This window comes from Batrachochytrium dendrobatidis, assembly GCF_000203795.2.
Source record: "Batrachochytrium dendrobatidis JAM81 unplaced genomic scaffold BATDEscaffold_2, whole genome shotgun sequence".
In the NCBI taxonomy this organism is placed as follows: Eukaryota; Fungi; Chytridiomycota; class Chytridiomycetes; order Rhizophydiales; genus Batrachochytrium; species Batrachochytrium dendrobatidis.
This window is the reverse complement of record NW_006281100.1, coordinates 1,616,614-1,644,571: the sequence shown is the minus strand read 5'-3', so window position 1 is coordinate 1,644,571 and position 27,958 is coordinate 1,616,614. Positions and strand designations below refer to the sequence as shown.

Here is a 27,958-nt window from a genome sequence, read left to right as displayed (position 1 = left end):
AATAAACAGCATGCAAGTGCTGCAACTCAACCCTCTGGATCCAGCAGTTCAAAATGCATAGTTTCTAAATGCAGAGATAATCCCAATTGTATAAACTATCTTGGACAAAACATACTACTAGAGCAATGTGGGTTGTCTGGATATTTGTTGAGCCTGCTTTAAGTTATAATACAAAACTGCAGCATATCTCTAATGCTTTCAGGCTGTTAGTTTCAACTACAGATGCGTACAGCAACAGTATGTTTCATCCAAGAGATTTGAACAAGATGCCTGCTGGACTCAAGGTAACTCGATACGCTGTATAATTCAAGTTTTACTCGGGTGTCCGTCTTGAATCCATTTTGATACTTATTCGGATTGTTAAACAAGAATCATGGAGCTACTTGCTATTTAAACTCTCTATTGCAGGTAAAGTGCTGCTGAAATTTCTGTGCAAGATCATCTCTATACAAACAGCTCAATTATTTTTATTCCAGGCATGGTTTTACACTCCAGATATAAACTCCACAATCATGAAACACGCCTTTCATGCTCACAAAAATTCTGTTTTGTATGAACTCGGACTTGTACTTGCTCAATTGGAATTATCAGAAAAACCTTGTGTTTCGCCAGAGAGGCTGATCAATATTATGAAAATAGACCCTTCACTTCAACAAGATGCACTTGAGTAGGCCAATTTACAGTATCACCCTAGTCTATTTGAAAGCAAATACACAACTAACCGTGGTTGATTTCATTTTTGTGCAGATTTGAAAAACTATTTGTTTCCGTGGTGGATTTGGAAATAGCGAGCTTATACACAGGCTCTGATTCGATTATGCATCTCAATGACTTGGTACGATCATTGATCCAAACTATTTCGATATTAAACTTGAATGGCTTATTTTTTAAATCACGCACTTTAGATGAAGGGCGAGCACAGTTATGTTACTTGCTGCAAAAACTGCCAATCAAAGTCTTCCAGGCAAGGTAGTTTTCATGAGCTTGCCCTGGACATTACGGTACATTAAATAATTATATAATTAGCGCATTTTGATATTTTGTTTGAAATATTTGGTCAGATTTTATGCTAACTTGCATCAAAGAGTTGCTTGACATTGCTTGACTGCGTTAATGACTATCTATTCTCTGAGCTGCTTCAAGGTGATAATCAGTACATGTGCAGCACTTGCAACTCAAAACAGGACGCCAGCAGACATATCCAGCTGCATAGCCTCCCAAAGGTTACTTTTATTTGATCCAATTGAAATGAGTCTGGTTAAATATTGCTTCTAATCTCATAAATGTTGATTACAAACATGTACTAGATTTTGAATTTTCAAATCACCAGATTTAGGTTTGATCCCAAGACGTTACTCAAGGAAAAAATCCATGAAAAAATTGAATTTCCAGAATGGATTGATATGTCCTCGTTTCTTGTCACTGCTGCTCAAGACTCTGCAATATACGAGCTTAAATCGGTTTTATTGCATAAAGGTTTCAGCGCTAATTCAGGACACTATGTACAGAGGTTATATTCCCAAAAGTAAATATTGCTATTTAATCTTTTTATTTATGCTAGGTTTGATTTTGACATGTTAAACTTGCTTTAAATTGGTAGATATGACAAATGGTTGAACTTGGACGACGAAACTGTGTCCATCATGCCTTTCCCTTCATTCGAGCTTGACGGTTCTAAAGGCATCTCATCAAAATCGACTAAAACTGCAAATGGCAAACTTGAAAAAACAGCAGCTAAAAGCAAAGTTTTTGTAAACATCAGTTTAAAAAAACAGTCTTTGAAAAACTCAAACATTACAGAGAAATCCACAGCTGTTACAAAACAAGCGCAACAGGCTACTTTGACTTTTTCATCCTCATCCGCGTATCAGCTAACCTACGTACTATCATCTAAACGCCTTGTAGATGGAAATCTAGTTTTTCCTGAAGAGACAGCTGTAGACTCTAAAAAGGACGCGCACATGATCATTCCAAAGGATATGAAGGCGGAAATTGATCTTGATAACCGAGACTTTCATCATCAATTTGAAACCCAAATCACCAAGTACGTTTTAAAGCTACCTGATGCATGTATCAAGATGGAGAATGGATTTGAATTGACTGGGTAAATATCAACTATTTATTCTGGAATTTAGTAAGGAAATGACAGTCAACATACTTGAAGCGGAGAACGTTGCGTGGAAACAAATATTTTCTACATGGCACACAATGGACGAAAAGGTTGAAAGTTTAAATCACTTTAAGAAACGTTTTCAAGTTCAACTAAACCTATTGATAAACATCCATTTATGATACTAACCTGTACAATGTTTAGACTCCATTTGTGTATATTATGACCAAGAATCTTGCGGAATTGCTCAAAAAGCGTGCAGCTTGGATAGCCAATCTGCGAAAATCACTATATGTTTTGGATGACAAAAAGAATTCTGAAGATGAAATTGCGCCATTGGATACTGACATTGCAGAACAATCAGATAATTTATGGAGTATATCCAATCACGATCTTCTATGCGCACACAGTAAACTACATCCAGTCAAACTATGGATGACGAAAAAAATCAGCCAGGTAATCATTTGTTGCTATAAACTGTATTTGCTATTTGTATTCCCAATACAATAATGAAAACTAATGTATTATTAGACTGGATATGAACTCTTAAAGCAACTAGGTATATCAGTAGATCCAATGCTTTATTCTGACGATATATGCATAGATTGTTACCAAAATGTCAAGCAGCGCATTATTTCAAACGCAGAACATCAGAAAAATGTTAAAATGGTGTTTGATGCACTATCTATTCGAAACTCAAAAACACATGACCCAGTTCAACCAGGATACTTTATCTCAAAATCGTGGCTTAATGGTAATCCACGCTTTTGTCAAACACCATTACGCTTGGACTGTCTAACAAAGAATGTATGTAGATTGGAAAAAAGGAATTACTTTTGTAGCACCAAATATAGGCAATTATAAAAAAGATGTATGGTGTGCCCATGGTGCACTTTCGATCCACTCGTCTCGTCGGACATTGATTTCCTCAAAGGTATCACGCTTACACTTGCTTCAAAACTGTTGTGGAATGTTTTTAATTCATTCTTGCTTGGTTCGCGATAACTAGTCCCATGAAATTTTACAGCATATTTTTCCCGACATGAAGTGTTGTTTGGGAAATGATACCGAATGTGTGCTGTGTATAGAAAATCATGAGCAGGACTCTTTAGAGCATCGTCCTTTGCGGATTCGAGCCAATTTTGAAGCGGTTAGTTTGTTGTGATACGACTTTTGGATTTCTTAAAACACGTCACTTTATTAAACAAAAACTCGCGAATGAATCTTAGAATACGCTAAAAAGACTGCTTGATAAAAAAAAACTACAACTTGAAATCAATCATGATTATTTTCTGGTTCCAACATGTAAGTTTTATGGTACATTTATTTTTACCAATAGACTTGCTATCGAAAAATGTGCTATTTCCGAGGTAGTTAACTATTGTTGGTAGCGTTTTTAACTATGTGGAGAAGTTTTGTCAAGTCCCGCAATCATTCTCTTCCACCAACATCTTTGGATATAAACAGTGTACTTTGCCAAGCTCATGGCAATTTACTTTTTGATTTGGAGACGGATAACACAAAGGAAACTGTTTTGTCGTTTGTTTCAACAGACGAATGGAAAGTGATTCAAGAGATCTATATTTTAGCAGACAAGAAAGCGATACACGTTCGATTGGTAGTTGATGATGCTGATATTCCTTCAAAAAATGTTCATTTTGAAGTTGATCCACCTACATGTTGGGAATGTAGAAAGCAGCGTATTTTATCATTTGACAAGACCGATATCCATATTGTAAAATTTGCAACACCAATCGACACTGATTTTCAAGTGGACCATAAAGGGTTGGAATCAGAAGACGGAAAGAATAGTAGCGATGCCACTATTTCCAAATCAGATGTACTTTTACTCGACTCAAAAAGACCGTTGAGCAAAAGTCCAGAACCCAAGCCCAACTTACCTACTAAAAAGCGACGAGTCAGTAAACGTATTCGCTCAGAGCGATCTGTAGTCGCTTGTATCACGCCTACCATGACAGCACACGAACTTAAATTCAAGGCAAGTTTTCATATACCCCAATTGACTTCATTGACACCCTTTACTGACATTTCCTAACTTGTCTTGCGTAATAGTTGATGAATCATTTTCATACACCTCCCATGTATCAACAATTATTTTATCGGGATAAGGAATTGGTGCAGGATGAAATGACCATGAGAGAGATTGGTATTGGTCCTGGTGAAACGATTGAAATTAGAATTTTTGAACAACCTGAACATCCCACGTTTCAAGGTATGAACGACACATGTTGATGTTGTAACCAAATAGAGTTTAAACGGTTGTTTATGTTTAGATCATGCTTCTACTTCTACCGAGTCTGGGTTTTCAGGTACTGCACTGGCGGGAATTATGCCAGGTTTAGCTTCAACCCAAACCCAAAAAACAAGTTCCGAACACCACAATTGCGAATCTTGGACATGTTTCAAATGCACTTTTATTAATCCTAGCACGACAAAGGAATGCAGTATGTGTGGTCCAATAAACACGTAATTCAAGCAGTACACTGAGAATGAAACCTTGTTGATTTAAGCAATCACCTCTGTGAAAAAATCTAAATTGGATTGGTAATAAGTGTGTTGAGTCGATGGATAATGTCGAGTATTTTATCAGAATTGCACGTAAACATGCATACATTGTAATCTGCAAATCACTCATTACCTAGGATATTTTTTACCGATGCTACGGATTTCATTCTAGTTCTAATCTGCTCAATATAGTCTGTCAAGACAGATGTGCTTATGTTGGCATGGTTTTGAAGTAGTTTTGATTTGATGGCAATGTTGTGTTGAAGCTGGTTTAAAAATTCTGGGTCTGGGGCTGAAGCATTTAAAAGGTTGGTATGAACTAGCGTGGTATGTTGCATTGGATTGGAATGATCAGGCTAGTCATTTAAATCAGACATGGTTATTATTCAACATATTCGGGTCCACCTATTAAACTTTATAAACAAGCAATTTGGCAGTATTGTGTGGTAAATGCTAAACTTACAAAAGATGCCAACGAGTCTGTTGTGTTGGCTTGGCGATTACACAAATCAATAGCAGATGTCAAGGCAGTACGCATTCTATCTTTTCCAAAACGAAGGTACCACCGAGTCCAGATTGTACAAAAAAGATCAGGCTTGAAAAGCGGTGTAATTAGATACCGTAACAGTGACTCACTTGGAGCTACCTGAGCCGTGCACATGAGAACCCCACTCTGAATCTCTGGCGTATCAAGACACTGAAGCAATGCAAACACAGATGCAAGCATACAAAGCTGTTGCGGACTATCAGCAGGTTCAACCCCAATTTCTTCTGAAAGTAGATTCCACGCTGTCCATTGTTCAATCGCTGACCAGGTACACATGGCAGCAAGACATGGTTCAAGTTTAGATCCAAACAGTGCAGCCTGATTAGCGTACAGTGCGATTTTTAGTGCAACCAGCTATTTTCATAAACGTATGCAAGGTGTTAGAATCTCAAAATCAGTGACATACTCTAATATAGTTAAAGCTATTGGTAGGAGGACAGAAATAAACAATCAAGACAAATGGCATTTTTGAAAAATAAGAAAACGCATAATTTTTGTATTTACCTTTTTAGAATCAATCATAGACACAACCATAAATATTAAATCGGGATTTCCAACCAGCACATCATCAAATTGACGCAACACTCGCGGAATTACACGGTAAAACCATTCTAGGGATACATCGAAAATCATCTATACATCGTGTAAGCAGATAGGTATATCAAAACACGTCAGCAAAACTACAAACCTTTAGCATGAAAACCAAATCAAAGTCGCCAAACGCAGATTTCCAAAAACTACATTTTATCCAATCAGATGAGCTGTCCAGTTTTTCCATTTCTATGACACAGAATATTGAAGAAATAATCGGATCTAAACTGGCTAAATGCGTAGCAAACCCAACACATTGTATAGACTCTTTGGATAAAGTGGATGCATGATATTGATCAATCATGAGTGTAAACAAGGTCTGCGCATATGATACTGTGGCTGGACAATTCTGCCAAAATTCTATCAAATCATTATGTAATACACGCAGCAGACTACTGGCAATAGTGTCATAGCTTGATTCAGTAGCCTAATATGAATGGGAAAAATTGTTGAGTGTTGGATCGAGGTGATTCAAATATTCTAAATAAAGTATCAGATGCACTATTACCTGAGAATTAAAACTTTCAAGAAACTGCTGACATATTTCAATGGTGGGTTTTTTGGAATCAGAAATAGGATCAGGATTGGAAATCTGAGATTCCAGAGTCTCCAAAATAGCATACATGTCTACAAAAACGCACACATAAGCTAGTCAGCAAAGTTTTAAAAGGTGATTAACCTATTATAGTCAATATAGAATAGATCTCAAACTCACCGATATCTTTTGTACGAATACAAGTAGAACTGGCCAAGTCAGCATCTTCTAACGAGTTACTCATTGAGTCGGTGTTGATTTCAGCCACATGTGCAAAGTCTGGTTGGTATTCAGTAAATGCCGTATTAAGATTTAAGGATGCTGGATCCGAGACAGCAGAAAATTCTTGAGCCGATGGTTTATTTGCGGCATCAAATAAATCACCATTGTATGATTGATCAAATTGCTGTGTTGTGATGGATTCCAGGTATGGATCAGATGTAATCTGAGACTCATCTGTATCATTTAATGATGAATTATCAACTGAAATAAACGGTTCATGATCAATACTTGTATTGGCTATCAATGCATCATCATCTGATGCAAACAGTTTAGTGACAGTTTCCTTGGTAAACTCATCCAGTTGAGGCGAAAGCAATATCAGAGAGAGCGATCTAAATAAAAGTTAATATTATAAAGCAATAGTCATGCAAGTCAAAGGCAGGCACTCACGTAATCACCCTCTTTTCCACAACAATAGACATGGACAGTTTTAGATTATGATATATATGAGCACTAAGAGTCGGAAGAAATCGATCGGCGATCAAGGCAAGGAATTCTAGCATGGTTGCGCTTATTGCTGGCGATGTCTGCAAATTCTTTACCATTACAAGAATTCCGGGCTCTTTTAAACAGCAAGTTAATTTTCAAATATTACAATTTAAAAAGCAAGCATGGCCCAATCAGTCAAAAAGTCTTACCTAAAGACATGACACTGTCACTCGCATGATTAAAAAATAGCCAATCAAAGTAAAGTGAAAGCTTGCATGACTGCGCACAAGCAGGTGCCTATCATATAGCAGAGTGAGTGGAGTCGATTACAAGACAAGAGCGGATCTACACACCTTGATGCCGCGCAGCAAAATTGAAATCAAGTGCCAGCGCTGAACAATATCTGAAGCAAGAATGGCATTGTTTGGATGGATAGCACCGCATATATAACGAATTATATCAGGAAGCAATGTTTCGCTTTCCAAAGTCAAAAAACGCTTTCTGAATTGCTCTATAAAAGTAAAAGAAAGTCGTTTTGGAACCGAGTTTAAAATGAATACAATTCTAATTTCCATGTCGGGTGTTAATCGAGAAATTAGAAACTCGCGAGGTGTTGGTCTATCAAGAAAGTCGGATAATGCTAAATCATAGAATATCAATTTAGTTCAAACCCGCCTTGTGACTAGTCAAAATTGAAACAAATTGTAAATCTTACATGGAATATTAGGATACTCTGGAGAAGGAGATTGCATAATGGACAATAAAAGCTTTGCAATGGATGGAATTTTTGAAATTTCCATCAATGATCTGATAAAATCTCTTCCAATATATACACAGTCTTGAATCTAAATTAAAGTTGGATATGAGCAGATGAAAGTGTATGCAATAGTCGGATTGGTGTAGGCAACAAACTCACATTTGATGATATAAGCGAGAAAAATAAAGCCATTTCTTTTGTGCGCAAATCCAAGTGGTGTAAATGATCCGCTATAGCGCGAACTAGCATGAATACAACATGCCTTGCAAGAACTTTATCTTTTGCTATAATGGCACTGAATAAACCAATTATATAGGCAGTTCAAAACAAGCCATTAGTAAATGACGGGTCAATGTTTAAACTAAACATATCATACCGTTTTGATGTAAGAAAATCCACAATAAACTTGGTATATGCTATGTTATCTTTGCTACAGTTTCCATCTATTTAAAATCAGAGTTAGAAATAAATAGATTGCAATCACAAGCCAATACACTCTAAATTGAACATACGTTTGATCTGACGCATAAATCGTAGTATGATATATGAAAGCTGCTCTGTCATTGGTAAAGTGGTCAAAAGTTTGTCTAAAAGCCAGATGCTCTATAAACGATAAAAATTAAAATAGGTTTCATAAGCCATATACATTAGCAATTCAGGACAATTGATGTGGTATCAAGACAAGTTTGAATTAAAAGATTCATATACCTGTTTCTGTGCAAACCTATTGAGCATCTTAAATTTATCTGTTTCCGAAACATACTTGAGCTTGTGAATAACGGTAGCAAATCCATCTCTCACAACAAACGCCAATAATTGAAAGTACTATAGATTTAACCAAAACAGTTAAATATCAAACATCATGCATTTGTATGATTCGAGGAAAACAGATACACCAAGCAGCAGTCATACTCGTTCAAATTGGATTTCATTGGTCAATATTCCATGAAGAAGTCCACCTGCGACTTGCTCGTAATCCGTAAGACTCTAAAATATAATGCATGAATTCAAATGGGTTGATAACACAACTCAATATGAGATTAAAAATAAAACGATCTGTACGAGATCAATGGATAACGATACTGCATTACCTTTTCATGCAAAACAGATGCCCAGTTGTTTTCTGTAATGCCTGCAAGTATTTCTGACAAGTAGGTGGCATGTCGAATTAACTCCTAAAACCCAGTAGATATCAATCGAATGATTTCAATACAAGAATGCAAAGTTGAGTTTGTGGCAAGTAGTTATGAATTCTGTTGATTCTGAATGCAAGATCTAGTCATTACAGCATTTCAATCCGACTTTGATTTGTCCAGTTGGTTCAAAGAGTCAAATCAATACTCAGTTTCAGTCAGTCTGTAAGCTCAGCAAGACAGCATTGTTGAGGCTGATGTTTTCAAGACAAGCGATGGAATGTTGCAAGACCAGAAATGAATTCACTAGTGGAATGACAGCAGAATAAAGCAGTCATGAAGCAGTAGAAATATCTACAGTTAAACAAACCTGTCCAAGAGGATCCGGTGCATCAATTGGTGTTTCTTCAAACAACAGTTTCATGGAAATATCTAAAACGTTTGGTTGGATCGAGTAAAGTCGAGTTGAAGCATTTACTGCCGTGTTCACGTAAAACTGCAAGTCAGATTGCAAGCAAACAGTCGTATCGACTGACTGCATTCTCTTTTAAACTCTTTAATTGACTGTTGACTGGTATCTATGGTCGCATTACTGCAATCTTTTAGATTAGAACGCGAATGCACGAGTTTTAGAACACCCGATTCATGTATTGGCAACAGTCGAGACCAATACATGAATTTGATGATCACTGAATGCACAACTGTCAAAAGTAAAGAAAACAGTAATTTCATGCATTACGTTATAATCGTCGTGCTTTAATTGAAAATGTCAATGACGGCTGAAGTCACTGCAAGATATTTGTTTCATTTTATACGAATGCGACTGGAATTGTTGAAACTCAAACTTGGTCATCAATAATCTTTAGTTTTCTATTAAACTGGCTTGGATAAAACCGTTTACATTTTATCATGATCCGTTTGTATAGAATAATAAATACATTTGTTGAGTCAAGTGGATTCAATTTCACTCATCTCAGTTAGTGCATAGCTTGATGTTACATTCATAAGATCTAGATATGTTCATACACTGCTAGCATTCATGTATTGCATCACAAGTATTCGACACTAATCTAAACTACGATTGAAGCAACTACCAAGTGCATCCATTGTTTTATACATGTCTATTCTATGCATCAAAATAAAGTAAACTCAAGCAATATTCAGACTAGCTATGTTGCAAAATAGCCTGATTTGGGCCGACATTCATTTGCATCGAATCCAAATATTTCATAACGTTTAGAACTTGACAAATGACTTGGATCCCTTGATGACCTTCTTTTGGACCTTGAGAACATTGAATCGGACAGTCTTGGAAAGAGGACTAAACATAAATAAATGAGTCGGCAATCTAAAATAAAATGGTACAAAGATCTAGCACATACCGGCATTGACCAACAGTAACAGTATCGCCAGCTGCAACGTCGATAAAAGCAGGTGAAACGTGAGCAGCAAGGTTCTTGTGACGTTTCTCATAACGATTGTACTTTTTAATGTAGTGAAGGTATTCTCTTCGGATAATAAGAGTACGCTTCATCTTGGTGGACATGACGACACCTGTGAGAATACGGCCACGGATGCTGACAGAGGAAGAAGTGAATGGGCATTTCTTGTCAATGTAATGACCCTTGATGGCTTCCGTGGGTGTCTTGAATCCAAGACCAACATCGTTGTACCAACGAATAGGCTTCTTCTTGGCGTGGAACATGCCAGCCTGGCTCTGGAAAGCTTTTTCAGTCTAGCGTTCATGTACAAAAATCAAGGCGTGAGTTGATAAAAGTCCAACACTGCTAAATGGCAACGAATTGTATAAAGATAGTAGCAAATAGTCTCATGCAAAGGAAAGCAACCAACTGGGCCAGATTGTTCCAAATCAAATCCTTTCCAAATGTAAAGATCGCATCTTAAAAAATCAGTGTCAGCAAGTGACTACAAGCGATTGATGTAAAGTATAAACCAGACACAATCAGCTGTGCCTGCTTTCTTGACTGTCAAGCCTATCCAAGAGTGTCTGGGCATTGCACTGGCTTGCATCAATGCCCAAGAAAAGACTCGAGATAGCAGACTGAGCTTTAAATAAGATTGGTCCTTTAGATGAGACTGCTTTTGAATAGTGACTGACTGGACCAACTGAATTGAATCCAAAGTGTACATAAATCCAACCAGGACAATCCAAAGACAATACCTGTTCAGCCATCGTTGCCTCTGTAAGTAGTTTGCAAAAAGGTAAGAAACAAAAACCGCAGTTTTTCTTTCAGCTCAAGTCGAGCCTCAAACTTGAAAGTTGCTATTTGTCACGTGGTTAAACTATATCACCTGATTTGATTCATTAAAATCTTGGACTGCCATTACAGTGTTTTTAAAATTCTCCGTATTTCCATTGGCCACTGTTATTTCCCGATAAAACACGTGAAAACGCGTTGGTGTGGTCAAGTTGCATCGCTTGCCATCATGCAGTGTTGTGCAGGCAGATGATATCGATTTACAAACTAACAGACTATATAGAAACTCGTTTTGAAAAGAAATCATCCAAACGCCGTATTTTTGTCAAATTGATTGATGTTTAGTACATACCAGCTACACTAATTATTCAATCAAAATTGGGTGCAAACAATAGATTTGGTTTTGGGCTCTGGAATGTTTCAGCTTTCAACACAGATACTTTATCTTGAGCGAGCATTAAAAATAAATATCACTTGATATGGTATTATAAATATAATGGATTTAGTGATGCATCTATAGCCAAATCGGATTCAAATAAACCAGTGCATTGTGTCCAACACTCTTATATTACGCTTGACCCAATCAACAATTCTGAACAGAAAGCTTATTCAACACGTGTAATGATACAATTGTTATGACTAGCAAAAAGCTTTGCCTCGATTTGTTAAAACGTTTCCAATATTAATAAAGTGCTCGAGTCCACCACCAATCCACTTTTACAGCAATCTACAATGGCAGCTACTCGAACCTCGATGGAAGATTTGCTAAAAACAACAAACTGTAAGCTGTTTTAATCCTGTTTTTATTTGGAAATCTCTTGATAAATGCTTGCCAAGACCTGTGGTACGAATTTAAATTTAGTATCAAGGACGTCAGTAAAATGGTGTCAAATAGGGTTGGAATAGCATCGTCATGGCACCTATCCAATCCGTCTTTCGAGATATGCTTAAAAATCAGTCTACATCATCTTGATCGTCAAATACCCTGTATGGGTTTTGCACTAGAAAACATGCTCATACTTTTCATGTTTTATAGTTAGTCGCGCAGAAATTGATATTCTTGGGCGAAGTTTCACGCTTACCGCGCAGACTAGTGACAAGATAGATCGCTCAAGATTCCGTGATATGCTTGCAGACACTTTTGGTGTAGACGACTCGCTCATTATGGACAGAGGTATGATATTCTAGTATTGCTTTGGATGGCCACGTACAGAAATCAACCCCTTTTATACACGATTCGAATTAACACCATGAAATCAGTTTTTCGATGTTTTGATCAAGATGCTGATAACTATATTAGTTTTGATGAATACATAAAGGGAATGTCTGTTTTCCTCAATGGTCGTTACGAGGAGAGGCTTAAATGTAAGTACAGATTGAGTCTAACACACTGTAGTACTGGTAGCCATTGTATGATTGGATGCCAACAAGTGATGCACGCTCGAGTTTAAAAAGAAACACAAGCTAGATACAAACAATGTCTATTCCACTATTAACAAATACTGTGTTTTAATTAGTCTGTTTTCGGGTTTATGATCTCAATGGCGACAGATATATATCCAAAGAAGAAATGTTTCAGATGCTTAAAAACTGTCTTGTCAAAGGTGCAGTAGAAGAGGACGAAGACGGAGTCAAAGATCTTGTTGATTTGGTACTAAAGAAGCTAGATGAGGACAGAGACGGTCGTGTAAGCGAGGCAGATTGGGCTGGTGCCATTGCAAAAGAAACTCTGCTGATGGAAGCATTTGGACACTGTCTTCCAGATGCCAAGGTAGATGAATATGACTAGCTAGGATTTCATGTGCAATACTAACATCATGGTGTATTGCAAATCGGTCGTTTTATTCAATCTGAACCAGGCTGTTAAGCAGTACCTCAATCCATCTCCAAACAACTTTTCCAAAAAAGGAATACTTGGGTCTGCAGTTTCAGACAGCATGAATAGACCTGTGCCTTCAAAATCATCGGGAGCACGTCGTATTCCTGCATGATTCTTGGTTTCACTGCAAGATGTATAACAAGAACAGTGCAATCATTGATTTGCAAGATTACCAGTCAATCATGTCCTGATTCAATGTAGCATGATTGATATACGAGATTCATCAATAAAAAGTACTTTTCAATTATTTAAACCAAGTCGATTGGACTTTGCAGACTCGTCATTTTTATAATGCCATTTGGACAGATTGTGGTAGGACCACCAGGCTGCGGTAAAACAACATACTGTTATGGAATATCCCAGTTCTACAAAGCAACGGAACGGTAAATACAAAGTGGTTTACTTTCCGTCTGCCATGAGTTTTACTCGATTGTAATGACATTATTTATAGTTCAGTAGCAATTGTAAATCTCGATCCTGCAAACGATGGACTGCCGTATGTATTTCTTTGTGATGGGATTGTACTCGGAGTTGTTGTATCATTTTTATTCAATGATAAAAGTAATCGCTGTATGGACTGCAAGAACATGCTTGCGTATTGAATCTAAACCTACTGTTTCCAAAAACCTTGAATTCCAATCTATAGATACAAGGCAGATATAGATATTTCTGAATTGGTAACCCTTGACGATGCCATGGAAACTTATGGATTGGGTCCAAATGGAGGTATGACCAATTTGCCCAATGAAAGGTTGGAATATCGTTAGATTTGGAATCTTGGATATAAACCCAAAAGGCCTCGAACTAGCACCTTACAATCCAAGTGTCCAATTATATAGGCATGATTTACTGTATGGAGTATCTCGAGGCAAATATGGACTGGCTAATTGAAAAGCTGCAGCCAATTAAAGGTAATCAACTTGAAATGGCTCGTTGGTGTCTATCCAACATGTTTGTATTAGCCTAGTTGGATTTACGATTGAATGTGTATTTATTTTGAATCTAGATAAATATATCCTATTCGACTGTCCAGGCCAAGTTGAGTTGTACACTCATCATCAATCAGTCAAACGAATTTTGGATAGACTATCAAAGGATATGGATTTTAGAGTAAGCACTATGAATTCAAGTGTATTTGTTGAAAGTGATCATATAAGATATCGAGTGGTTTTCTATTCAGTTGTATTCGTACTGCTTTTAGAATGCTCAATGTTCTGATTGACTATTCTTTGGGTTTATCAAGTTGTGTGCAGTGCATCTGGTTGACTCGCATCACTGTGTGGATCCCTCAAAATACGTAGCCATGCTATTGCTTTCACTCAAGACAATGATCCAGTTGGAGCTTCCTCATGTCAATGTACTGTCTAAAATTGATCTGATTGAATCTTATGGTAAACTAGGTAGGTGATGAGCATGCTTTGATTGTAGTGTTTGGTTTTGGAAAGATGTTCAAGTTGATTGCATGCATCGCCAAGTGGTCTTATTCGTATAAACATTGCTGACCTGTTTTATTGTATAGCATTTGGACTGGATTTTTATACCCAAGTACAAGATTTGTCGTATCTATCAGATTGGCTTAATGCAGACCCGCTGTTAAAGCGGTATGGCAAGCTAAACGAATCACTTTGTGGACTAGTGGAAGATTTTGGACTGGTAGGGTTTACTACATTGTGCATCGAGGACAAGGAAAGTGTATTACATTTGGCTCAATCCATTGACAAGGCAAATGGGTACATTTATGGTGGTTTAGAAAAAAGCAACGAGTCGATCTTTATGACAGCTGAGCGATTTGATGCATGGGATCAATATTCACGCAATATTGCTGAACGATACATGATGTCTACCGATGGAGATGGTGACGATAATCACAATGCGGATGGTCTGCTTGGAGACATTCGAGAGCATGAATAGACGACTCATTTCAATACGAATTCAATGCAAACCCATCCAAATCTCTTACAAAATTAAACGCCAACCCACAATTTAAAAACAGCAGATTGAATGATAATGTAGCCACAAAAGCCTAATTTTGGTTTAATAAAATTGGAATGCCAACAAAACATAGTCATCTACCAAGTAGATCAAAGGGTTTGCCACAGTTAGAGCTATGAAACTTGCTCAATATCTGTAGTGGCTAGGCTTGTAAGGGCCTTCAACAGGAAGAGAAAGGTATTCAGACTGAACCTTGGACATGACGCTCAGCTTGACACCGAGCTTGGCAAGATGGGCAGCAGCAACCTCTTCATCAAGCTTCTTGGGAAGCAAGTGAACACCAAGAGGATAAGACTTGGTATCGGTCCACAAGGCAATTTGAGCCAAAACCTGGTTAGTGAAGGAGTTGGACATGACAAAGCTGGGATGGCCAGTAGCACAACCAAGGTTGACAAGACGACCTTCAGCAAGGAGAATAATGTGATGGCCGTTGGCAAGCTCGAAACGATCAACCTGGGGTTTGATGTTGACCTTCTTGACAGCGTTGGCCTTGAGCCATGCGACATCGATCTCAATGTCAAAGTGACCAATGTTGCAAACAATGGAATCATCCTTCATCTGGCTAAAGTGAGCACCAGTGATGATGTCACGGCAGCCAGTGGTGGTAACGAAGATGTTAGCCTCACGAACTGCCTCCTCCATGGTGGTGACTTCAAAGCCCTCCATAGCAGCCTGGAGAGCATTGATGGGATCAATCTCGGTAACAATAACACGAGATCCCATACCCTTGAGAGCAAAGGCACAACCCTTGCCAACATCACCATAGCCAGCAACAACGGAAACCTTGCCAGCAATCATAACGTCAGTAGCACGCTTGATACCGTCAATGAGAGATTCACGGCAGCCGTACAAGTTGTCGAACTTGGACTTGGTAACAGAGTCGTTGACATTGATGGCAGGGATCTTGAGGGTTCCGTTCTTCAACATCTTGTACAGACCATGAACACCAGTAGTGGTTTCCTCGGAAACACCACGAATGCCTAGTACACAATGTAGAAAGCAAAATCAGTCGAGCACAAAGCAGTCTAATAAAAAAACAAAACTTACCAGGAAGAAGCTCGGCGTACTTTTCGTGGACAATGCCAGTAAGATCACCACCATCGTCGAGAATCATGTTGAGAGGCTGTCCACTCTTGAAAGCCTTGAGCTGTTGCTCAATGCACCAGTTGTACTCCTCATCAGTCTCACCCTTCCAGGCAAAGACGGGAATGCCTGGACGCAGCAATTAAAGATTCGTAGATCCCGCACGCGATATTAACAAAGCGGCAATGGAAGCAAAGAGAATAAAAAGCAAAACAACAAAAACGGATTAGTCAGCAGACTGAATGATTTGAAACGGCAGTCAAGATCTTCACATTGCAGTCCAACTTCAAAGTGGGATCAACCACTACAATTCATATTCCAGCAACTCAACATACCTGCGGCAGCAATGGCTGCAGCTGCATGGTCCTGTGTAGAGAAAATGTTGCACGACGACCAGGTCACTTCAGCACCGAGAATAACAAGAGTCTCAATGAGGACAGCAGTCTGAATGGTCATATGAAGGCAACCAGCAATACGAGCACCAGAAAGTGGTTTGGTGGGGCCATACTTGGCACGGAGCGACATCAGACCAGGCATCTCATTCTCTGCAATCTCGATTTCCTTGCGACCTTTTTAGTTGGTTGAACATGGCAAGAGTTAGTCGAGTAGAAACCAAGATGCATCTTTACTCTATCCATACAAGATTCTGCAGATCAAGCAAGGTACATACCAAAGTCAGCAAGAGTGATGTCGGCAACCTTGTATTTGAGACCAGTCATGATTATTGTGAGGGAAAAGGAAAGTGTTCAATTTTTCATATTCGTACAGCACGGGTTGCTCCATGTCAATTCATTGAACGATTGCGATCTTGACTGGACTCGAGTTTATGTGGTCTCAAACTACAGTGTAAATACTGATATAATAGTAGGATTTTATTAAATTCAATATTGATTGGGCTGCCAATCAGGTTTTGAACAGATTTATTTTCATCAATCGTCCATTTCTTGCGGAAGTGAAGTCACCAGATGATCGCCCATTGCATTCCTGTGCATAGTTGTAGCACCAAGATTGGGATGAGGATATATTGCAGACAGCTTGAATGACATTCTTTGGGACATGTCTACTATGATCTTGACAAACACGCGCGTATACATCTGAATCACTTGGATTTTGGTGGTTTTGGGATCAAATGGTGATGCTATCTCCGACTCCCTCAAGTCTTGCATAGAATCATGCTGCGTTGTCATATCCAGGGTCTTCAAACCTTGAGTCAATGCTTCAATGGACTCGTCATCGTCATCGCATCGTTTCCAATACACTTGAAGCTGTGCATTCTCCTCATCGCTTACCACACCCAAAATTTCTCCTGTCTCGACAGCATCCTCTATCCAGACACGTTGATCAATACCGTAGCTAGGTACCAATACATCATACGAACGTGTACCAACATCCTGAACATACGCCTCTGCAATGATCTCGGCAAATCCTTCATTCTTGGACTCGATCCTATTTGCTGCTGCAAGTTTTTTAAGATATGCCCACAGGAATAGTTTGGATGATGCAGTTTGAGCTTCTCGTGATGCATCCTTTCGATCATTGCATTGCTCTGCAATATCCATTATCGTTGCATTGGTATACGGGGACGATGCTTCTAGATTTCCTTCCAAAACACTATTCAAAAGACGATGCACTACTAAATCACAATAACGACGGATGGGTGACCTATAAAAAGTATCAAAATACACAAATAGTCGAATTTGAGTTCTAATACTGCAATGTACTGAAAAATACAGGCCCTGTACTTACGTAAAGTGGGTATAAAAAGGTACACAAAGAGCATAGTGCTTAAAATCCTCAACAGATGGGTCGCCAGATGAATAATATACTGCACGCCTCATGGTTCGAATAGCCACCATCCGTGTTATCATACGATGCAACGGATCTTCAATGGCTTCAAAAGATTCTTGTAGTGATCCAGACGAGGACGCATCAATCACAATGCCAATACGTGCCATCTTTTCAACAAACTTGGTCATGGCAGAACAGCCAGGAATCGGATGTCTACGAAGTAAAGACTCGCTTGGGAAATGCTCGTGAATTTTCTGAGCAACCGCCATGTTTGCAAGTAGCATGTACTGCAAAGCATGAATTCAAATTTTCAAATATTAGCAATTTGGATTGCATAAACAACGCTTTCAAATAAGCAGCACTAATAGATACCTCTTCAATAAGGCGATTGCTGTCCTTCAACTCATACATTCCACTTTCTACAGGATTTCCTAAATGATCAAGACTAAACCAAAGCTTAATCGAGTGAATTGAAAGTGCTCCGTCGTCATATCGTTTTTTACGCATAATTTTACTGAATTTATACAACTGGAGAATATCAGTCGAAATATCCTCCAAAGTGACTTGCGCAGAAATCTCAACATGTTTAGCAAAGGGCTTTCCATCAATTACTGCCTGTGCATGCTCATAGCTTAGCTTGGCACAGGAACGAATAACACTTCGTCCAAATCTGGGCTGGCCAATGATAGTTCCCTGAGCATCAAATATCCAAAACACGGAAAACGCCAGTCGATCTACATCTGGGTTTAAACTACACAGTTCCTCACACAGCAAGCGAGGAAGCATAGGAATTGCACGTTGCACCAAATACACCGTGGTGGCTCTATATAATGCTTCATCATCCAGTGCTGTTTTTTGATGCACAAAATAAGATACATCTGCAATATGCACCCCAACTTCAAATCTACCATCAGGCAGTGCTCTACATGAAACCGCATCATCTAAATCTTTGGCAGTCTCTGGGTCAATAGAAAAGATTCTGGTCTTGCGTAAATCCCATCTTTTGGCTATCTCCTCCTCTGGGATTGACCAAGGCTAAAGCAATCATTTTTATTGTCAATTCAGTAAAAAATGTTACAATTATCAAAAACATAATATCATAAACTTACCAATGAAGGTAGACAGTCCAATACTGAATCAGAAAAGTCATCCCAGACAACCCCTGCTGCTTGGAGCAGTGCTTTAGATTCTACATGAAGCTCGCCCATCTGGCCTAATAATCCATTATAATCAGCATGAGGCAGTGCGTCGGTAGTACTCCAACTTTTTAAAGTAGCAGTAACAAGTATATTTGCAAAAGATTCCGGATCGGCTAAAAACTCTTTTGGAGCAAGCTCTTTAGAAATGATCATGAATGGAATGCTTTTATCACTCTAGTTGATAGCGGCGGGTATATTTTGTAAAAACCATCATTAGTCAATAGATTCATGGCCAACAATAAAGTTGAAAACATCAAAATCACATTGAATTGAATAATCAGAACATACTGGCATAAACCAGATCCATCGGCTAGATCTGTTCTTATCTATACTAGGGCTCTTGCTAAGAGGTCGATCTAAATGCAGAGTTCCAACAAATATGCGGTTTGCCGTTTTACAGGAAATAATTCCTACTACTTTTCCGTAAATACGACTTTCGACATGCTCTACATTAAAGTGTTATTTCATCTTGGTAAATCATGCAATCCAGTTCAAATTATTCAGACAATCAGCATAGAATCATTATTTACCCTGCACAACATCCTCAGTTTTAAACAAATTGCACTTTTTTTGGCGCTCGTAGCTTTCCATCATTTTTGTTTCTGCCTTGATTTTGTGTGATGCCATCGCCTTTTTAAGCTCATCTCCAGACAATTTTGTAAAGGCTACAACATCATTTGAAAAAGCCCGGTTGATAAGAGTTGCTCCAGGGATATAAACGTCTGTATCACTAGATCCGTTAATGGTTACATAGCCATCGTTTCGATTGGCTTTGTTAATTCGCAGTACACCCTGAAATATACTACCGTTTTCAATTCCTTCTTTAATCTGATCTAGGCTCAAGTATCTAAAATAGTAGGTCAACACATGAGATATAGGTTAGAGTCAATGTTTGGCTAGATAAACCCGACACCATCAAATCAAACAAAGCAACATTACTCTTGAAAGATCTGTTTAGCAGGCTTTTTGGATTTTTTAGAGAAAGCATCTGATGACCCTTTCTTGTGCGGTATTTCTTTAATAGATGATTGCTGTTGAAAATCGATTCGGTTACATTGAGTCTTGCTATCAGAGCGAGTGTTGGCCGATGCAGGATAATCTGGTTTGGGATGCTTATTTTGGGATTTTTGATCATCAACAACATTGGATGTTTGACAAGCAGCTGGATTGATAAAACAGTCAAAAAGAAAGAGCAGTGGCTTGCGCACATTGTCCACCTTTGTGGCCAAAGATGCCGCGTTTGCTTCGTGTGTAGGATGTACTGAAGATTCCTGCTGAGAAGTGACCAGAATATGGTCTTGAGTAGCAACATCATGAGATGACTTGACAAAACTGCTACTGATATGAGGAACATTAGCCATGGTTGGACGGTAGCGCTGCTTTCTGAAAGACGGGCCAGTTGATGCATGGTTTTGTGATGATCGCTCATCACCAGCCATCGCATTACCAGGCGAATCTCGGTTGGATGCATTGATTCCTTGGCCGCCGACTGGTTGATTGACACGCTTCTTGCCAGCATCATCATGCTGACTGTCAGCATTGGGCTTTCTCCTGCGGTTTCGATGTCCTTTGTTTCGACTTGTAGTGTTCAAATCATCGCTTTTGCCAGCATGTCGATTACCACTTTTCCGACTCTTGGCAGCGGAATTCTCTGTATCTTGCATCTGTTTAATTCTGACAGTATCCAAACAAACACTCGTTAGCCAGCTATTCATTCTTGATATTTGATAGAGCAGTCATATCAACTCTATCAAATATTCAAGATCTCAAACCGCTCATCCATGGCATTTGACAATACTCTTTCAAAGAAACCCCTGTTGAAGTAGTATCTGATTTATCCTTTAAAAACAAACTACAGAAATACAATATTACCTTTTTATAAAGATTTGAAGAGTAGGACCAACTCCAAACTATAGCAATATTCAAAACCATCAAATACTAGTGTCCTCAGGGACTAGACATCTGGCTTTACTGAATTCAGAGTTGAACTCGAGAGTTGATGTTGGAAAAAGAAATGGATTGCACAGCTATTGGTTTAGATTGTAATTTTTAACTGGATAGTCCAGAATATGTATGGCTTGAAGGAGTGTTTTGTCAAAATTACAGTCGCATTCACGTAAAATGGAACATTAAATAAGCTAAAATACATGATAAACAGTCTTATGTTGGATTGGTGTCAGTTTACTGCATAATATTGTCCTTTCGAGTGATTGCTTGTACACAGTGTTTGGTGATCTTGCATTCGAAACATGCCTTTTATGTACGAGTCTTTACTTTTACGTAATAATCTTATAGTATATTATCATGAAGCCAACACATAAATCACTCATTGGTAGTTTAGCAGTCTTGTAGTCATCAACAATTCAACAACGACAAGTTGCAATCGCACTTGTGAACCTTACCAAGCGCAAATACCAATCAACAATGTCAATGATCTTGAAAAACAAGATTACGTACAAAACTCAACTGTTGAGTGACAGACAGATTGACAACAAGGAATATGTCCAAGCTTTTATTGAGAAAGTTCAAACAATAGATCCAAATGTCTGGCTAAACATGATTTATCAACTGTCCAACAAATGTCGCGAGGATTGGAGTTCCATTTCTTTGTTCTTACAACTAAAGACAGTGACAAACACAAAAGAATGGCTTTGTTTGTCGAGCAATCCCAAACACTGAAAGACTGAAAATGTCTGTTAAAGTCAATCTGCAATAGAAGAGTACAACACATACTCAACGATTGGCCATTCCAGAGCAAAATAGTCGGTTCAAATAAATATAAAAAAATGCTTCATTTCATGTGAATAGGACTGCAAATTCTTTTCCTTTTGCCAAGACACTCAAACTGAATATGCGCAACATTGCTGTTTTGTCTGGTTCAAGCCATCCTAGTCTTGCAAAAGACATTTGTGAAAGACTGGGCATTCCTTTGGGCAGTGCATCTCTCAAGAAATTCAGTAACAAAGAAACCAATGTGTCTATTGGAGAAAGCGTTCGTGATGTCGATGTTTATATCGTTCAATCTGGTTGTGGTGATGTTAATGACAACTTCATTGAATTGCTGATTATGATTTCTGCTTGTCGTACTGCCTCGGCTCGGTAAGCTCTTTGTATTGATCTGATGTTATATCAAGACAATCCTGTGCATTTTAATTGTGTGGATGTAACCAAAAGTACAAGTCGTATTTATGTAAAGTGTGATATTATTTATCTTGTCATTACCTCTTTTGCTTTGGGTTAGACAATGGTTAAATATTCGTTACGCTTTCTTGATAGAAATTGACTGCACTACCTTTTCAATCCCTGTTCTACCAAACAACGTCCATCGTATAATTCATACAAAATCAAGCTATGGTTTTGAATTGAAACCCTTTCCTTTTTGCATAGCCATATATTGTACGATCTTTAGATTGATGCATTTCAACCCAGATATTGGGTTTGACTATTCTAATGTTTTCAAACAAACCCATACGCTCGCGCTCTAGTTCAAGAAAACAAGAGTTTGGCTATTGTTTCCATGCCATAATGTTCATTTTGAAGATTGAGCAAGCGTGGGATTAACTCAATGTAATGTGAGCATTCAGCTGTTTATACAAAAATGAGCACAAAGATCAAACTTGTCAAAAAGTTTACAAAATAATGTCTAGTAACCTGTCACCAATCCAACATAAGACTGTTTATGTATTTTAGCTTATTTAATGTTTCATTTTACGTGAATGCGACTGTAAATCGGCTTGTAATCATCAATGAATGGCTAGAATTCTAATTTTATTTATTGGTATTGACCGCTCAATCAGTAAGGTGACGGCAGTCATTCCTTGCTTTCCATATTCTAGACAGCCAGAGACTCCTTACAATAGCAGTGGTGAGATCACCAATCGAGTTCCTGTTTCTGAGCTTGGCAAGTTTGCCATCCTCAACCAAAACCACAAGCCTCAACTGTCAGCCAAGCCTGCTGCTTCTGCTGTTGAAGGATCACACATTATTGACGATCGTCTTCCAGTACCATCCACTGTAGTCATTCCTCCACCCACTGTTGTGGTAAGTGGTGCTTCACTCACTACCCAAAGCGAATCTCAATCACAGCGTCGAACCTCTATCATCAAAGATGAATCTACAACTTCTTTGGATGGCTCTCGTGGTCGCCTTTCTTCCATTTCGGTATCCCAACCCAATATTGAGATTACTTCGCTTACTCCTCAAGCTACATCAGAAAACTATTTTAAGCTTAAAGGTGCTTCCCAAGGCACTTACAAACACTGGACTGCACGATCTGGGACTCTTATTGCTAATATGCTCATGGCTGCTGGTAAGAGTGGTTGAGAGCTTATACGGATGGAATTGAAATGGACTTGAATTAACTGTATCTGCGAAACCAGGCGCCGATCATATTATCACTTTGGATTTACATGACCCTCAGTTCCAAGGATTCTTTGATATTCCCGTTGACAATCTTTATATTCAGCCGTTAATGATCAAATACATCAAGGAAAAAATTCCCCATTACGACAAGGCTGTTATTGTCTCCCCCGATGCTGGTGGTGCTAAAAGGTGATTTTTATGTAGCATCACTACGAATATGCACTTGTATGCTGGTTACTTTGCTTGAGTTCTGATTTCTAATTCATCCTTTTAGAGCCACTGTTATTGCCGACAAGTTGAACATGGACTTTGCCCTTATTCACCGAGAACGTCGTAATACCGAATCTCCAGCGTCGTCAAGTATGATTCTTGTAGGAGATGTTCGGGACAGAGTCTGTATTCTCATTGATGATATTGCGGATACATCCTTTACAATCACTCGTGCAGCAAAGATCTTGGTTGAAAATGGAGCAACAAAAATTGTTGCCATCATCACACATGGCATCTTGAGTGGAGATGCCATCAGTCGTATTACTGCAAGCAATATCGACGAGTTGGTTGTCTCTAGCAGTGTTCCTCAGCAAGAACACACTGAAAGTTGCTCTAAAATCAAAGTGATTGATATTGCACCTATTTTTGCAGAAGCCATTCGTCGTATCCACAATGGCGAGAGTGTCAGTTTCCTCTTTGATGCTGTTCCATATTAAAAAGTACTCAGACCACACCACACTTGAAAGATATCTGAATTGTAAATTCGAGCTCTTCATTAAACTGCCCAGAATTAATCCAATCCGATTTTGGGAGATTCCGATCCCCTTTCAAACTGGCGAGTGTTCCTGATTTGTTATCACTGTTGTGTACAGATCTTGTATTTAAAGTGTATAGTTTCTGTCGTCAAAATCATCCTGAAAGTCTGGTCATTTCAATCGCATGACAAAGCAACAGGTTAGATTATACCATAAAAATCATGTGAATGCTACCGTCTGGTCAAGGTTTCTAGCTTAAACTAGACAATATACATTGAAAGTGTACAGGCATTACCATTAAAAAAGTTTTGATCCATAATGATATCTTCTGTATTGGCACGCATACGGTTTCCAGTCAGTATACCATCAGTAAACCCTGCGCCTGGCCTTAGTTTTGTATTAAATAGCATAGAACCAGAAACATCAAACCCAATGGGTTTTATTCCAGAACTAGCCTGATATTGCTCCACATCATAGTCCATAGCATCGGTATCAAACTCATAGTCTTCCTATATCGTCCCGGAAAGAATGAGTTGACATTAGACTTTACCCAGCAGCTATAGTGGATTGTCATTGAGCAAGTGCAACTCATTTTACATGGAAAGAGCAAGTCAAATGGTTACACTTACTTCGGCCATTGTAGTTGGAGTTGCGTATCAATTGTTTTGGCAAACTGCTGAATGAATGGAATCCAAACACGACATCATTCTGAGTTGTTGGTTCTCAGGTTTGATTCTCTCGACTCCTCTTTACAGATAAGAGTATAACACCACTAGTCACTGATTGCATGATCTTTTCGTATACATTTAATGAATCAGTGTCTATATCCTACTCGTCACGATTTAAAAACAGAACGAGATTCAATCTCAGCTGGGATGGGTCTCGACTACAATCTATTGCATGAATACTATTCATAGTTGTTATTTAGATTCAAAACATCCGTAATATTGAAAAAGCGTATTGGGTGTTTACTAGATAATATGAATCACTTTTTAAAGCCAAGTGCCAAAATCACACTTGCCCAGGTTTCAAAATAACATGAGTCGTAGGTGTGATTTACTCAACCATCATGACCCATTCTAATTCAAAGATCATAATGGAACTAGCCGTCTTGGAATTCTACACTATTTTGAAACTGTTGTAATGACCTAGCATCACCATTGCATTTCAAACATGGTCATTGCTACTCCAAAACACAGTTGGCTCATTCCATACCACTGCGTTAACACTAAATGATGGCATTTTACGATTGTACTCTAGTTTGAATGCATTCTTGGCGATTGTACCCTATCTAATTTGACTTTTTACTTGTCTATTCAACTACAGACCGTATCCAGTGGGACCTGGTGTAAGCACAGGAGTATATGATGATGAGAATGATGGCCGTGCCACTGCGTTAGCTAAACAGATTGGTGCATTGAAACAGGTATGCATCGAATAGGACGATGACTGTTGAATCGGATAAAGTTGTCCATTGCATTCTTTTGACTTTTTAATATTAAAGGTATCTTTAGACATTTCAGATGAATTGATTTATCAGCAAAATCTAATGGATGACATGGTAAGTACTTGAGCCTCGTCTGTTTTATTCAATGGCTTCAAATATGCGTAGTTGATATCTGTTGATATGGCATTTTTAATTTGAAAATGCAAGGCTAATCTAAACCATCTATCTTGGAGTAGCATAACGATTTTGAAAAAACGGGAGGAATTCTAGGTCAGACTATGCGTAGACTCAAGATAATGGCTCGATCTCAAACTGGAGGCTGGATGTGGATGATGATGTTGTTTGTTTTTGGAGTGATCTTTTACATATATTGGTTCCGGTTAAAGTAAAATGCAATCACAGTATATACACTTGTCCATCTGTACGTTCACATGAATTTGAGGTGTGGAAATATTCGACTATAGCAATCAAGAGGTTTAAAAGAAATATTCAAGCATATATTCCAAAATACAACATGGTTCGTTCAGTATATTTGAGCTGTACTCGGCCAGTTGAGATACAGAGACAAGTATATAATATACACTTGGATGGTAATCTCAACGGTTCACAGTTCTGCAGATCCAGTCTGTCCTATTAATCCTGCAAGACCTACAAACGGAGATCCGAGACTACCGCCAGATCTAGCCAGCACATAAGCTTGTAGAACATAAAAAGCCAATACCAGCACACAGCAAAACACTACAGTCTTGACCAGAAGCACTACTGTTTTCAAAATTCCTTGCATCAATGTTGCAGTCACATATAGGACAAAGTAGATAGCTAGACATCCTGAAAGAAGCACAAGAATCTGTGATGGGGTTGCTGATACTATATACGACATCAGTCTAGGTGCTTGCTGCTGGGTGAATATTGCTATTGCTGCAACAGCTTGCCAAAATGTACGAAGAAGGTCCGTTAAAAACAAGTCGGGATGTGCCATCATGTAGACAAACATGTCAAAAATATCCATTTCTCTGTAGTTGTTGTTGAGTAGACTGGCTTGAGTAGGTTGCTGCAGACTCAAGATCTGTGCGAATCAAATAATTGCTGGCTGTTGATGGATTGAAAGTTGAAATCTCGATATTTTCTATTTTGTTAATTCATTCGAGGCATCTGCAATTCAAACTCATACTGTGCCTTTATTTCAAGTGTCAGTCAATAGTTTATATAGAATGAATGTTCCTACACCCGATATTTCGCATATTTCTCGAGATCAATACCAATCTGTATATGAGCCAGCCGGTAAGTGACAATCTTTGAGTGACAACTGCTGCCACATACCAACTCATCCATTTTGGTTTGTGAGTATTTAGAAGACACATTTCTACTACTAGATGCATTAGAAAAGGATAGAAACATCTTACTTGACATTCAGCCAACCATTGCATTAGAAATCGGGTGTGTTTTGGCTAATCTTGTTCATCTAGTTGATATTGCAACTCTTGTCTGACATCAACTGATATATGATCTGATAAGGAGCGGATCTGGTTGCGTCACTGCATTTCTTGGTGCACTGCTTGGTTCTTCAAATACATGTATGCTAGTGTGAATTCAGACCATGGCATTTTTCTCACATTTATATTCTTGAAAACAAGTTGAATCTAATCTGAATGGATTTGTTGCAATAGTATTCTTGTGTACCGATATCAACGACTTTGCTGCCAAAACTACTTTGAAAACTGGCCAGGCAAACAAGGTACTTTATCGATTGTACCTTTATAGATTGTGAACCAATTCATACTAGAAAGCTTATCCATTTTGTCATGATCACCCAACAACCAGATTCAAATAGATGCAGTCATTACATCATTCACATCCTCGCTACATCAAAGAATATGCCACAACATAGATGTTCTTATCTTCAATCCACCTTATGTTGTTACAACAAGTGATGAGGTAGGAAGTCATGGAATCGAGGCTGCGTGGGCTGGTGGCATTGATGGTCGCGAAGTCATTGACAAGTTTCTTCCACTTGTTTCTGTAAGTGTCGACGTGTTGGGTTTATTTTTGTTCAAGATCGTATTTAAATGTATTCATTAAATGATGTATTTGATATGCTAAATTGCTCAGCAACTGCTCTCAAAGCAAGGCCAGTGCTATCTTGTGTTGATCAAGGAGAATCGTCCCGAAGAGATCATGCAGCATATGCTGGATATATACAATCTACATTCGGAAATTGTATTAAAACGAAAAGCAGGATTTGAAGGGCTATTTGTTGTGCGATTCTATAGATCTGCTATATAGTCATCTTTAACTTGATAGATTTATAATATATTGACTGAACCTACACAATC

General features: G+C 38.4%; 12 protein-coding genes across 12 annotated transcripts; 6 read left to right on the top strand and 6 right to left on the bottom strand.

Moving 5' to 3' along the window:
• Window positions 1-266: 266 nt before the first annotated feature.
• Window positions 267-4,166, top strand: BATDEDRAFT_86382 (uncharacterized protein; the record flags this gene model as incomplete). Its single annotated transcript, XM_006677023.1, has 11 exons — window positions 267-284; window positions 477-667; window positions 748-835; window positions 1,308-1,525; window positions 1,601-2,044; window positions 2,136-2,220; window positions 2,315-2,566; window positions 2,642-2,864; window positions 2,926-3,044; window positions 3,120-3,260; window positions 3,534-4,166. 11 exons carry the CDS (start codon window positions 267-269, stop codon window positions 4,164-4,166), a joined length of 2,412 nt encoding a protein of 803 aa, XP_006677086.1.
• Window positions 4,167-4,758: 592 nt separating this feature from the next.
• Window positions 4,759-9,334, bottom strand: BATDEDRAFT_86704 (uncharacterized protein; the record flags this gene model as incomplete). Its single annotated transcript, XM_006676906.1, has 17 exons — window positions 4,759-4,992; window positions 5,100-5,537; window positions 5,688-5,816; window positions 5,872-6,201; window positions 6,283-6,422; window positions 6,490-6,923; window positions 6,982-7,153; window positions 7,230-7,317; window positions 7,374-7,660; window positions 7,736-7,865; window positions 7,937-8,072; window positions 8,154-8,220; window positions 8,290-8,380; window positions 8,486-8,602; window positions 8,690-8,764; window positions 8,869-8,952; window positions 9,281-9,334. 17 exons carry the CDS (start codon window positions 9,332-9,334, stop codon window positions 4,759-4,761), a joined length of 3,006 nt encoding a protein of 1,001 aa, XP_006676969.1.
• An 812-nt stretch (window positions 9,335-10,146) lies between these two features.
• Window positions 10,147-10,645, bottom strand: BATDEDRAFT_9547 (uncharacterized protein; the record flags this gene model as incomplete). Its single annotated transcript, XM_006676461.1, has 2 exons — window positions 10,147-10,231; window positions 10,293-10,645. Coding segments are annotated over 2 exons (438 nt in total), but the record flags the coding sequence as incomplete, so codon positions are not given.
• A 1,216-nt stretch (window positions 10,646-11,861) lies between these two features.
• BATDEDRAFT_86384 (uncharacterized protein) lies at window positions 11,862-13,120 on the top strand (the record flags this gene model as incomplete). Its single annotated transcript, XM_006677022.1, has 5 exons — window positions 11,862-11,910; window positions 12,166-12,303; window positions 12,390-12,494; window positions 12,647-12,900; window positions 12,989-13,120. The coding sequence occupies 5 exons, from the start codon at window positions 11,862-11,864 to the stop codon at window positions 13,118-13,120; spliced, it is 678 nt and encodes a 225-aa protein (XP_006677085.1).
• A 179-nt stretch (window positions 13,121-13,299) lies between these two features.
• Window positions 13,300-14,919, top strand: BATDEDRAFT_23143 (uncharacterized protein; the record flags this gene model as incomplete). The annotated part of the gene is made up of 7 exons (XM_006676649.1): window positions 13,300-13,391; window positions 13,460-13,504; window positions 13,655-13,734; window positions 13,848-13,919; window positions 14,015-14,118; window positions 14,252-14,408; window positions 14,528-14,919. 7 exons carry the CDS (start codon window positions 13,300-13,302, stop codon window positions 14,917-14,919), a joined length of 942 nt encoding a protein of 313 aa, XP_006676712.1.
• An 86-nt stretch (window positions 14,920-15,005) lies between these two features.
• On the bottom strand, window positions 15,006-16,802 carry BATDEDRAFT_18898 (adenosylhomocysteinase; the record flags this gene model as incomplete). The annotated part of the gene is made up of 4 exons (XM_006676514.1): window positions 15,006-15,980; window positions 16,048-16,212; window positions 16,419-16,652; window positions 16,754-16,802. The coding sequence occupies 4 exons, from the start codon at window positions 16,800-16,802 to the stop codon at window positions 15,127-15,129; spliced, it is 1,302 nt and encodes a 433-aa protein (XP_006676577.1). The 3' UTR covers window positions 15,006-15,126.
• Window positions 16,803-17,012: 210 nt separating this feature from the next.
• BATDEDRAFT_86346 (uncharacterized protein) lies at window positions 17,013-20,734 on the bottom strand (the record flags this gene model as incomplete). Its single annotated transcript, XM_006676905.1, has 7 exons — window positions 17,013-17,745; window positions 17,830-18,158; window positions 18,244-18,906; window positions 18,981-19,244; window positions 19,359-19,516; window positions 19,601-19,917; window positions 20,010-20,734. 7 exons carry the CDS (start codon window positions 20,732-20,734, stop codon window positions 17,013-17,015), a joined length of 3,189 nt encoding a protein of 1,062 aa, XP_006676968.1.
• A 1,187-nt stretch (window positions 20,735-21,921) lies between these two features.
• BATDEDRAFT_29573 (uncharacterized protein) lies at window positions 21,922-24,139 on the top strand (the record flags this gene model as incomplete). Its single annotated transcript, XM_006676674.1, has 7 exons — window positions 21,922-22,169; window positions 22,868-22,935; window positions 23,089-23,115; window positions 23,179-23,211; window positions 23,305-23,379; window positions 23,450-23,621; window positions 23,707-24,139. 7 exons carry the CDS (start codon window positions 21,922-21,924, stop codon window positions 24,137-24,139), a joined length of 1,056 nt encoding a protein of 351 aa, XP_006676737.1.
• Window positions 24,140-24,438: 299 nt separating this feature from the next.
• Window positions 24,439-24,816, bottom strand: BATDEDRAFT_86703 (uncharacterized protein; the record flags this gene model as incomplete). Its single annotated transcript, XM_006676904.1, has 2 exons — window positions 24,439-24,687; window positions 24,808-24,816. The coding sequence occupies 2 exons, from the start codon at window positions 24,814-24,816 to the stop codon at window positions 24,439-24,441; spliced, it is 258 nt and encodes an 85-aa protein (XP_006676967.1).
• Window positions 24,817-25,216: 400 nt separating this feature from the next.
• BATDEDRAFT_86386 (uncharacterized protein) lies at window positions 25,217-26,014 on the top strand (the record flags this gene model as incomplete). The annotated part of the gene is made up of 4 exons (XM_006677021.1): window positions 25,217-25,227; window positions 25,505-25,604; window positions 25,683-25,739; window positions 25,862-26,014. The coding sequence occupies 4 exons, from the start codon at window positions 25,217-25,219 to the stop codon at window positions 26,012-26,014; spliced, it is 321 nt and encodes a 106-aa protein (XP_006677084.1).
• A 215-nt stretch (window positions 26,015-26,229) lies between these two features.
• Window positions 26,230-26,619, bottom strand: BATDEDRAFT_86702 (uncharacterized protein; the record flags this gene model as incomplete). Its single annotated transcript, XM_006676903.1, has 1 exon — window positions 26,230-26,619. One exon carries the CDS (start codon window positions 26,617-26,619, stop codon window positions 26,230-26,232), a length of 390 nt encoding a protein of 129 aa, XP_006676966.1.
• Window positions 26,620-26,836: 217 nt separating this feature from the next.
• Window positions 26,837-27,908, top strand: BATDEDRAFT_9344 (S-adenosylmethionine-dependent methyltransferase; the record flags this gene model as incomplete). The annotated part of the gene is made up of 6 exons (XM_006676435.1): window positions 26,837-26,906; window positions 26,978-27,062; window positions 27,141-27,199; window positions 27,293-27,360; window positions 27,447-27,650; window positions 27,735-27,908. The coding sequence occupies 6 exons, from the start codon at window positions 26,837-26,839 to the stop codon at window positions 27,906-27,908; spliced, it is 660 nt and encodes a 219-aa protein (XP_006676498.1).
• Window positions 27,909-27,958: the final 50 nt, after the last annotated feature.